We start from the raw sequence: 12,534 nt of genomic DNA on the forward strand, positions 1-12,534 counted from the left end.
CTGGGCACTAACCACAGTGGAAATCCCTCAACAAGCCTCTTGGTCAATTTACTTAGAAGATGGTGTGAGAAGGACAAGCTCTAACATTTCTCTAATTGTGTTCTCTAATTTCTATAACATTTCTAATATACTTATTTCGACAAGGATGTTTTGGGTTTTGTGTTGGACTACTCTATATTTTACCCTTTAGCTTACAGTCAATAACAGACATGTATAAAGAATCATTTATTAAAAATGAGACACGAAAGAACAGATTCAGAAGAAATACACTAGAGGAATATTTCTTTAGTTCTTTTCTAAGAGAAAAAATATGTAAACAATCTAAACATGCACCAAATATTGTTATGCCACTAACTAAACAACTGTACTTAATAATTAACCATTCTTAGCTTTGGGGTATCCTTTGGTCTTCAAAGATGAATTAATCTTTTATTAGCACTTCTCAGTAACCACATAATCTTTTGACACAAAATCTGGATCATTGTAATAACACTGTAACTAGATTAAGATTGCACTTGAGCGAATGTATAGATTATTTTACACTCTCCATAGCACCAATCACAATGTTGAAAAATCAATCCATGTTACGCTGAGTCACTAACAATCCTGGTTTTGGGATTGAGATGACACTGGCTTTAGTACCAGCTAAATGTCACCACACACTTGGGCAGGTGATGTAACTTTTCTCAGGTTCAGTTTTTTCATTTGTAAAATGATGCTAATAATACTTACTTCACATAGGCATTATTAGGATTAAATGAAAAATATATAAAATGCTTAAGCACAGTTTTTATTGCAGACCCATGACATTAACAATTTGAATGTTTGGGGTTAGAAACTTACATTAAGTCTCCTGTGAAGCCAAGATATGTGGAACTAAATTTCTATAAGCTCCTGGGAGTGTCATGGTCTACTACTCAAACTGCACACCATGGGCAACTCTGATGTCTCCCTTTATTGAAAGAATAGCAGCAGTAATGTCATGTAATCAAAGGCATAAAAGCTTGATTCATTTTTTAGATTAAATGGACTTGAAAATAAAGCCAACTGCTACCAGTAGTGATTGAGGTGAGGAGAAAGTGAAAAATTCAGACAGTTCATTGACTAAAAACAGAAGGTAGAGAAAATTAAGTACAATCATAATTTGTGAAACTTTTTAACCAAATGTTTCAGCCACTTATATACTATACAATGTTGATAACAGTTGTAAATATAAAAGAACCACTTTGAAATATGCCAGAGCACTCGGTTCTTCTTAACAAGGCCTGCCCTAAGGAAAAAGTACTTTACCAGAGCCCTACCTGCCTGCTGGGGTTTTGACAGAGCCTAACCTACTTGAGGAAAGGAAAATACCCAGCTCTATCCAGCTGTAGGCTTCCATGTAGGAGGAGGGAGATACCTAACTTCAACTCCCTCTAGCCATCCTGTCCATCCACCTAAGGCGGAAAAAGGAAATTGAGAAGCCCTGGTAAAGTTCACAGTCCAGGGGTACAGGCTCACCAAAAGCCTTAGACTTAATTATAGGACTATAAAACACTTTTTCTCCCCCCACAGCTTACCACTGTATTACTAAAGGCCCATTTACCTCAGTTCCTTTTACCCACACATCATGTCTACCTTCCAATTAAAAATTACAAGATGCAAAAAACACTGTTTAAAGAGAAGCAGCATCAGAACCAGAGTCAGATATGTCAGGAATGTTGGAATTATCAGACCAGGGATTTTTTTAATTTGCTAAAGGCTTCAATGGATAACTTGGACAACATGTAAGAACACGTATGCAAAGAGATGGAAATCCTAAGAACGAATCAAAAAGTAATGCTAGAGATCAAGAACAATGTAATGGAAAATGAAGAATGCCTCTGATGGGCTCATTAACAGACTGGACATAACTAAGGCAAGGATCTCTGAGTTTGGGGATAGGACAATAGAAACTTTCAAAACTGAAAAGCAATTTCTTTCAAATGTGAAACAATATGATTGAAATTAATATGACGGATATTTAGAAAATTACCACATATGTTGTGAAGTTTCTCAGAAGGAAAACTATCTAGATATCAGTTTTGAAAACAATAACTGACACATCTATTTTTAACAGAAATTATAACTAAACCTTATAAATATTTTCAGAATTCAAACACATACATGTATTTTTGGATAATTTCAATGTACTACAAAATGAATAAAAATGCAGCACTAAAATAAGCTACTATGATAAATTGGTTCTTACTATACGAAATACAGAAATTAACTATCAGTATTAGTAGGTATTCCATTCTCTATCATAAACACATTCTACCTTTGATTTTTCAACTTTGGAACAATGATATTAGGAAATAATGGGCTCTGACATATGGAATAAAGTAGCTTTCTACACAGTTTAATTGCAATATAAGCCTCTTTTATTATAAAAATCATTCGTTTTTTCATTATAAGAATCATTAATGACTGAATTGTTAGGTTCACTCATAACTTTTATTTAGGCATAAATGACTTGTATCCCTTTTTTCTATCTCAGGGTAAATTTCATGACACTAATTCACTATATTTAACAGGTAAGATCATATACCCTGTATGATCTTGCATTATTCAAACCCTAATGATCATCTAAGTCACAACATGCACGAAATACATATAATATACATTTGAAACCAATATTTGGCATCTGAGAAACACAAAGTTTTCCAATCTCTGTCATAATCAATATAAAATGCAACTTAATATCCAATAGCACTTTTTCTTCCTACTAACGTTCATTTTTCTCTTAAATTTTTGTTAAAGCATACTTCACTGCTGAAAGGGAAGTTAGATTTTGAATACTGAAGTGCATATATCTGTGTCTGCTACAACTTTGCAACCTAGATCTGGTCTACTGTATAGTAGCAACCAACAGAGGAGAGTGGGGAAAAAAATCTGGAACAAGCAAATCTTTCATTTTCTTCCTAAAAATATTACTATAAAAGAAAATAATGATGAAAATATTTCAGTTGAGTTGATAGGGTGCTTAAAAATCAAGTTTTTTCATCAATATTAAGTATGTATAATTTTAGGAATAAATTAAATAATATTTTATGGACTTATTATGATTATGAAATACTATGCTTTAACTAACAGGTTTTATTCAGGTATAAGTACCTTTAAAAATCAGCATGTGGCTACCCAAATAAGTCACTTATCTTTTCAATTACAGTATTAAATAAAAAAGCCATATGGCTATTAAATTTTAAGAAGTATCAAATATAACTACTAAAGCTCAAAGGAAACAATATAAGTTTTTAATCATGGAATCCAATTTTTATATTATGAAAAGTCTTTTATTTTTCTGGTTAACAGCAATAACTTTTTATTAGTCAGAGTTAATACTGAGCCAAGATGCCCCAATATGACAACCCCCCACGGTTGTGTGGCACTGAATAGGGACTGATATGTAATGGGTATTAAGGATTTTGAATGTCACATTTAACTTACAGGCCCTCTTACTGTATTCTCTTTCATGTACAATGTTATATATTGGCTAAAAATAAATTGAATAAATAAAAATATCAAAGAAAAGGAGTAAACATGAGAGTTAATGTGTCAAGAAAATTTATATAATTTTTTTCACACATTTTCAGATTATGAGAACAAACTCAGGAGATATATATTTTTTAATTGTTTCTTTTGTACAAAGTTATTGCCTGAGCCATGTCTTTCATGTTTCTTTTTTCTCATTAGCATTAAAATAGCATCAATTCTTAAAGATTAGCTGCTTCCTTCCCAGGAGATTTTCAAAACTGAAATACGTCCTTCAGTTTTGCACAGAGTAAGATTTAGTATTAACCAGTTATTAGTTACTAATAGCAAATAGAAAATCCAGGGCATATGCCTAAACTTAATGTTTGTGAAAACACTTTTACAGTATTTACATAACTTCTATAGTGCTATGCAAAAATTTTTATTGACGCAGCATTCTTTCATTGATTATCATGGCACTCTGTTAGCTACTCCACGAGATCATCATAATTTTATTACCTTAGTGTAGTACATAGACAGATAAAGGATAGAAGGGACACTTACAGGATAAAGTTCTTAACAGTTTCGAATTATGTAGATATAAAATTCTTGACATTAGACAGTGAGAGCACAGTGTTAAGAAGTATAACCACTGGTTCCCAAATTCACTGAAGTATTCATTCTTTTCTAAAACCAAGCTCCATACTCTATACAAATATAATTATTCAACTTCACTCTGTTCTCAACATCAATAAGAACACCTATATCTTGAACATCCTTTGCTAACAATTTTCCAAGGTGTCTTTCATTTCCAAGGATTTATGTTATTGTCTTAAACAAAAGAAAGCTTCAATAATTTTTGATTGTTTAAGCAAATCCAGAAAGTACTTCTACTTACAGGGGCTGAGATACACACTATGTAAATCAATTAAGACACTGAAATTCTAAGTCTCCTACAGTATGGCTTAGCCTATAAATGTAGCCTTATTTCCCACCACATCCCTTCTCTTCAGCCACACAAATTATTCTAAACGTCCCTAAAACTTAATGCATACATTTAAGAATTCGGTGCCTGTCTTCAAGCTATTCTCTCTTCCTAAAAGGTGCCTTCTACCCTCTCTTCCAGACCATATGTGATTCCTTAGATTATAAGAAAGAGCTGATGGGTCACATCCTACTACCAATCTTCCTCAAGCAGAATTCATCCTTCCCTTTATTATTCTTTCACAAAACATTACTCGAAACTACCTGAAGATACTCTCTTTGGCCTTATGATTGTGTAGACCTATTTCCAAACTGCAAAACAGTACATGGAACAAGAGAAATGTGTTACATTGAATTCTGGACATGACTTTTAAAAAAAGAAAGTGTATTTTTGATGTTGGCAAAAATGAGTTGAAAAGCAAGAAAATAAATATATTTTCTTTTAATTTTTGCAAGCCTAAAAAGTCATTTGCTCAAAACTATTCATCTATTTTCCATATTTGCTAACCAGAGGTGCTTATGTTATATTCAAATAACCAGTAATGGTTTTGTTTACAGGCACATCATGAATGCCTACTCTTGTAATTACATCAGCATGTTACTAAGGGTGGAATAGGTATTTTTAGTAAAAAAAAAAAAAAAATCAACAAAAATTAAAACCACTATGAATTAATTTACTAAAGCATATAGTTTATATGATTCATAATATAAATCATACATTGTATGATTTCAAAAATATCTCTTAGTTCAATTCTTTATGGAAAGAAAATTTTATCGATTTGAAAGTTACTCCTAGGCAATACTTTATTCAGAAAAGCACCAAATATACTTTATATCATAAGATTGTCAAATACATCATCTATTGTCTTTTCTACCCATGACATATTTGTAAAAACAACTGAAGTAGTGTCTCTGAGAAAACGCAACTTTAGTTAAAATGGCCATTCAAATTAGCATGGCTCAAAAAACCTGAGAACCTTAAAAAATTACACAATTTCAAATAGATTTAATTATAATTTTAATACACAGGTATAAATGGTAGTTTAAATGTTATACACTGGTTTACAGTTCCTATAGATTTTAAATTATTTAATCAATTATGATGTCTAGATGATTTTCATTCTTGCCATTTTTAGAAGATTGTTTTCAAAGTTTTTCTATCCTTACTAATTATTTCCTCACTTGTTTTAAACTACAAATAGCACTAAGTAAAGCTCTATTCCTGTCTGTAATCTATCCTCTTCATTAAAAGAGAAATTTAAGTTGTATGTTTTCTTTAAAATTTACTTATGTCATCTATCCATTTTATTGTTTCCCTTGGTTCACCTCTGTTTTATCTAATTCATGAAGCTTTATCCATATCTATTATAAAATATGTCCATGTGCTCCTATTTTCAAGTATGCCTACTGCTGACACTTGCCATATATGCATTATTATTTGGGGGGATAATCTAAAAGTCAAATAGCCTATTCCAAGGTAATTGAGTATTTAATTTACTTTTGAATGTCTGAATCCATGTGTTATTGTTCCCTCTGTAGTCTATACGTATTGCTCATTGCCCTTTATCTTTACATGGTAGAATCTTCAAAGAAATAAAAAGCACCTACTGTGAAATACATGTGAAGATTAAAATATGTTTGGCTTAGAAATTTTGCTGCATTATTTCCTCACTCTGTGACCATGAAGAAGTTATTTAATATACCTGAAGCTCAATTTTCACATCTTTCAATAAGGAAAATTTATACTTGATTTCTAGGACTCATGTGAGTAAAGTGCTTTGAACAAAGCCTAGCATATGGTAAATGCTCAATGAATTTTTAACCATCTTTTCCTTTTCTACCTTATTCTATCATATTTATTTTCTACTGTAGTCTCCTTCCCTGCTTCTTTCTCTTTCCTCTTGTTCATTCTTGGCTGGTGCCCAAAATGTATATCTCAGTTTAGTAGTATGTTTATCAAGGGGATAAAAAATCTGAACCAATTATGCAAACAGCACACGTAAGTAATTGCCTTTTCATAAAGTTTCCAATGTTCCTCTCTGTTAGTGTACCATAATACGTATACAGGTATTAGAGTCAGAAATAATTTAGTTTGAATTGGAATCATCACTCACTATTTGGCCTATAACTTCTTGGTAAATTTTGTTCCTTACCATCTTTAAAACTGGGTTTCTCCAACAGGGAAAGAAAACTAAGACATACCTCATAGGGCCGTTGTGAAAAAAAGGATAAAATTCTTAGTGCAGTGTCCGGAAAACAGAAAACTATGAGGTAAGCATCACTTTTCAAACAATTCTGCCCTCTCTCTATAATAAATCAGAAGTAGAAAAATTCCCCATTTCATAACACCTATGACAAAATCATTACAAGAACAATAGCAGTAAGTTTATTTGTAACTCGGTAAGTCCCTGTGTCTCCTGGTTACCAGTTTGCTTTAAGAAATGCAGCCTGATCAAGCCAAACACAATCACTAGAGCAGAGCACAACTCCTTCTGTTCCTCACATGATTCTTTGGCTATGACAACATGAGGTCAGTGATAGTATGACTGCTAATATTTTTGTCATTCTTTTTCCAGAAAATGAAAAAGTGGGGCTTATAAACTACTTAATATTTGTAAGTTCTTATAAGTTACTTCATATACTGAGAAAACGAGATATGTATATATCTTGAAAGGGTATTCCAAAAAAGAAGTTTCATTCACTTCTTGAAAGTAATTGTGATAAACTAACACACTTAACACACTCAACGAATACTGATGTTTATTCATTTTAATGAAAATAAGATAATGAAGGTAAAAGCATAATCTTAGTTTAAAAGATACATTCTCAGAAATGGTTTGACGAGTGCTCTGTAAGAATAAAATTTAAATTTCAGAAAAAATAAAGCCATAGTCTATAAACAAACAAATAGAAATAAATAAATAACCTGTTAAAGACAGAAAGATTAAACTCTTCATAGGAATTTTTAGTTGAAAATACACATTTAATGAATAACTGTTGAATAATTGCTGATATAAAAGTCAAATTGAAACAGCATTGCTGGAATGATTCTAAAAACATAAAACAATTTTGGGTCAACCAACTTTTTTCAGATTTAAATTTGTAGATGTAACAGAAAAAGCAATGTAAAAAAGTATCAAGGAAGAATGTGATGAATGAGAAAAATACAATTTCTAAAAAAAGGAAGAAAAGCTAACCAAAGTATATCTGAAAACAGCTGACTACCTCCATTATTGAAGATTTGCTTAAATAGACAAAATCTAGGTAAAAAGCAGCACAAACCACCCTTCTTATTTTAGCTTGAAATGAAAAAAATAGTAGGAATACACTGTGAAAATGATGCAAAATATATCAAAACATATAAAAAGTACAACCATAGCTAAAATGATGTCAGTACCTGGAAAAGTGTATTATACATTCTTATAAGCCTTTCAAAAGCAACTACACTCAGCTAACAAAAGCCTGATCATAATGTATCTTTTTGCCAAGTTCAAAAGACACATACTGCTTTAGCAGACTCATATTTTCTAATGAATACCAAATTGTTAGTATCTGGAAAATACACTTATGCTATGATAATCTAAAGTTTGTTTATACACAAATACTCAGTGAGGTTACCAAATTTAACAAGCATATACACAGAAAAAAAAAGTGTCTTGAACATAAAATTTTATTTCTAAAGAAAATATTTATATGATAGCTATTCTAATACTACTATGTATAAACACTATATTAAAGAACAATTACTAATTTAGAAGAAAGCAAAGAATTTTATATATCATTCCCATTGGTTAGCAGTTCTAATTGCATTTTAATCTTTCCTATGTAATCTAATTTATACACTAAAATTCATACTTAATACAGCCAAAACCACACTGTTTTTCTTTCTTTATTATAACAGACCCTAAGAACCTAACAAGAAAAACAATTTTAAAAGATATTTAAACTTACCCCATTTAATGGATATGTTTTCCATCCTAGCTCTCCCAGCACAGTTGTTGTATCAAGCAACACAACTGGAATTAAACAAAACAAAAAAACTTGCATGAACTTCTCAATTGACATAAGAATGAACCAGTTATTTAAATCATTAATGTCAACGACCTTTAGTATTATTCATCGTATTAGCTTTAGTAAGTTGAATTACTTTAAAATTATTTGTAGGTACTAAATCTTAATATATAATACTTAATAATATTGAGTAAATATAAAATATATAAGGTGGTTATAAATTAATTTTAAAATAGCATGGTATTTAACAATGCTAAATGAAATAGATGACTGAGTAACAGTACTAACAAAGTCATTTTTAATTGCTGACTTTTAAAATTGATGAGTGTTGGAGAGGTTAATCAAGAGGATATGACCACCAGAGGACTCAAGCTGGACCTGAGCAATAGGTGGGAGGTTCCTCAGCTCCTCCCCTGTCCTTAGAACTATGCTCTGCCTATCATTCCCACAGTGATAGCTGTCGAGGACAGAGCCCTGAGAGAATAAGGTGCTACTGAAACCATCTGGATGGTATACGTGACTGAACCCAGTTGAAGTCTCTAAGCCTCTGGTGGTCAAGTGTAGAGATCTACTCATCTGACAGGCGTCCAAGACAAGCCTTGTGCATAAGCTCCCTTGCTTATTAAAACTGCCACCTACCAATCTGGAGTGATCTACCTGTTTTTTTGTTCTCTTTCCTCGCCCTGCATGAGTACAGGGTCACTTTGCAAACCAACAATGAAAATCACCTTTGCTTTTCCCCCCATTTTCATATATAGTCTTTTTTATACCACATTAAAGAAAGAAAAACTTTTAAAGCAGGCCTGCCTGTATATTTTCTTTGTGTGTTATTAAATGCCCTTATATGATTGGCAAAGTATGAAAACAACTCATTTTGAAGAAATCTATATTTTTTAAGTGTAGATTACATTATTATTGTATGTGTTAGTATACTTACTGCTAAAGAAGACAAAAGCAAAAATAAAAACCACGCACCTTTTTCCCTGACCAAATGTAACTCATAATCTGGTTGAGAAGACATGCAAACAAATAATCAGGACATACTCTGTTAAATTCTAAAACTGAACACTATATAATAGCTTAGGAATTAAGTTAGGCTAAGGCTGGTAGGGCAGGTCTGGGACAATTTCATAAAGGAAATGCAATTTGGGCTGGGCTAGGATGAGGGGGTCTTTAATCAGATGTGATGAGAAACAAATTTATTTTAGAATACCTTCTGTAAAATAACTGAGCTGTGACTAAATCAGTTCTCAGTTACTGGAATGGGGAGTAGGAGTAGACATTATTTGGGGGAATAGGAGGATAGAAGGAGGCCAGAAAGATAGATGGAGATCAACAGGAGAGGATTTTTGAAGTGTTTCCAGCAGGTTAATGTGTAGGGCCCATGTTTCAGCAGATTTTAACTATTACCTTCAAGTCCCCCAGATGCCGATCATGGACTGAACTCTGAGAAACAATCCTTTGGTATTTCATCATGAGTTTTAGTTCTTCATCTAGTTAAAAAAGTGGAGGGGTTTTTGTAGTTTTTAAAAAATGTCACTGGAAGTCTGTTACTTGGCATCTGCTGTTTAGTGTCTATAGCAAGGACTCGGTGGGTTTTCTTATTTGACTGTGATACATTTTATTGATTTTTAGTATGAAACCATGCTTAAATTTCTGGGATAAACTCTACATACTCATTGCAGAATATTCTTCCAGTATATTCACTAAGCATACATTTGTAAAACTGAGCCATAATTCTTTAATTTTTATTGTGCAAAATTCTCAAAAATAATTTAAAATGTGGAGAAAACAGTACAATGAACCCTCATTGTACTAATCACTCTGCCTAAATAATTACAAACCTATAGCCAATCTTATTTCATCTATACATGTTTACCTACTCTCACTGCAAGATTTCTTTGAAGCAAATTCCAGTAATCATATGATTTCATCTGTAAAAATTTCAGTATGTATATCCAAGATAAAGACTCCTCTTAATACAACTACAATAACAATTCACTACTATAAATAGTATGTATTACTTAATGTCATCAAATATCCAGTCATTGTTTAATGTTCCTATGGTCTCAACTTATTTTAACAGAAAGTCAAGATCCAAATAGGTTCTATACATTATGGTGAGATCTTGTTTTTTTTTTTAATTGATGGGTTCCCCACTTTCTTTTTTTAAAGTTAGGTTTATTGAGGTATGATTTACTTACAATAAAATTCACCTTTTTTAAATGTACATTTCTATGGATTGTGACAAACTCCTACTTCCATGTAACCCCCACTACAATCAAGCTATAGAATATTTCCATCACCACCAGAATTTCCCTTGTGATCCTTTATGATGAATCCTTTCCCCACCGCAGCCCCGAGCAACCATTAATCTGATTTCTGTCCCTATGGCTTTGCCTTTCCCATAATGTCAAATGAATGAAATTATACAGTATGAAACTTTTTGAGCCTGGTTTCTTTCACTCAGCATAATGCATTTGAGATTCATCTATGTTGCTATGTGTATCTATACATACAACTGAACACTCAGTTGCTTTTTATTGCTGAAAAGTATTCTATTGCATGGAATTTCCTAGCTGATGAACTTTCATATACAGATTTTTATGTGAACCTATGCTTTCATTTCTCCATGGTAAATAGTGATTGCTGGGTTATATAAAGAATGCTAATTCTTCAAGACTGTAAAACTGTTGCTTTACTTTCCCATTAGCAGAATGTCTGGTTTTCCAATTGTTCCACATTCTCACCAGAACTTGGTATTGTCCATTTTTTAAGGCATTCTAACAGGTGTGCAATAGTATCTCACTGTTGTTTTAAATAGCCAGTTATCATTTCACTACATGAAATCAAATTTATTAGCAAAAATTTTGACCCACAAAAGTGGTCTTATCCCACATTCCAGATTTTCCTTTGCGTGAGGTATCATTGAATATGTTCCACCATTCCCTGCATTTCCTTTAAATTGGTAGATATATTTAGTGGCTTGACCAGATCTAGGTTCCACTTATTTTTATTTTTTGTAAGATCACTTCATTGGTGGTGCTTTATAGTCCTTATATCAAATCAGGGAATATATCAATGTTTACTAGGGTCATGTAAAAAGGACACAGGAACCAACTGGCATAGGCTTCCACTGGCCAAAAATTTATAATTTGATCATACACAAGGTTAATGACTATAAGGGATTGAAACACTTCAAACATGCTTAAATCCATGCATTCAAAATGATAAAATATACCTACTAATAACTTTTGCAGTATGCTAGGAAATCATTATTTTTAAAAACTGGTAAATAATCTGAAAAGAATAAAACATTTATTTTGCTTTTTCTATATGAAATACTTCTGAATAAGGAAATAGTTAATGAAGGAACATTTCTCTTTTTTTACTTTATTTATTTATATTTATTTTATTTTTGGCTGCGTTGGGTCTTCACTGCCGCGCATGGGCTTTCTCTAGTTGCGGTGAGAGGGGGCTACTCTTCATTGCGGTGCGCGGGCTTCTCATTGCAGTGGCTTCTCTTGTTGCAGAGCATGGACTCTAGGCATGCAGGCTTCAGTAGTTTTGGCTCACGGGCTCTAGAGCGCAGGCTCAGTAGTTGTGGCACACGGGCTTAGTTGCTCCACAGCATGTGGGATCTTCCCGGACCAGGGCTCGAACCTGTGTGCCCTGCATTGGCAGGCGGATTCTTAACCACCGCACCACCAGGGTGCAGTGCATTTCTCTTACTGAAATATTTCAGTTAATAAATGAAGAAGGAATGATCAGATTAGGCTACACCATTTTCTACTCTTAATGTATTAATATATTTAGCTAATAACTTATGGTGCTAATATCACATAAAGAGATGAAAGGACACATAAAGGGCTAGAGCTTTTAAAAAGGCTTTCTTTATAGCCTCATTTACTCCATATTAACATACAATTCTAACAAGCCTAGAAGTAAAAGAAAGTACAAATACATATATATCTATATATGTATACATACACACATACATATACACATACACACACAAACACACACATGCAAATTCACAAAATGATA

General features: G+C 32.5%; 1 protein-coding gene across 2 annotated transcripts in view; it reads right to left on the reverse strand.

Annotated features, from left to right (window-relative positions):
• Positions 1-12,534, reverse strand: part of EPHA6 (EPH receptor A6) — an 874,905-nt gene that overhangs the window by 818,838 nt on the left and 43,533 nt on the right. For both annotated transcript variants that reach the window (XM_060149381.1, XM_060149380.1), the window contains exon 2: positions 8,428-8,492. In XM_060149381.1, coding sequence (XP_060005364.1) covers positions 8,428-8,492 — 65 coding nt within the window. The remainder of the gene's footprint in view (positions 1-8,427; positions 8,493-12,534) is intronic.

Source organism: Lagenorhynchus albirostris, chromosome 5 (genome assembly GCF_949774975.1).
Source record: "Lagenorhynchus albirostris chromosome 5, mLagAlb1.1, whole genome shotgun sequence".
Lineage (NCBI taxonomy): Eukaryota > Metazoa > Chordata > Mammalia > Artiodactyla > Delphinidae > Lagenorhynchus > Lagenorhynchus albirostris.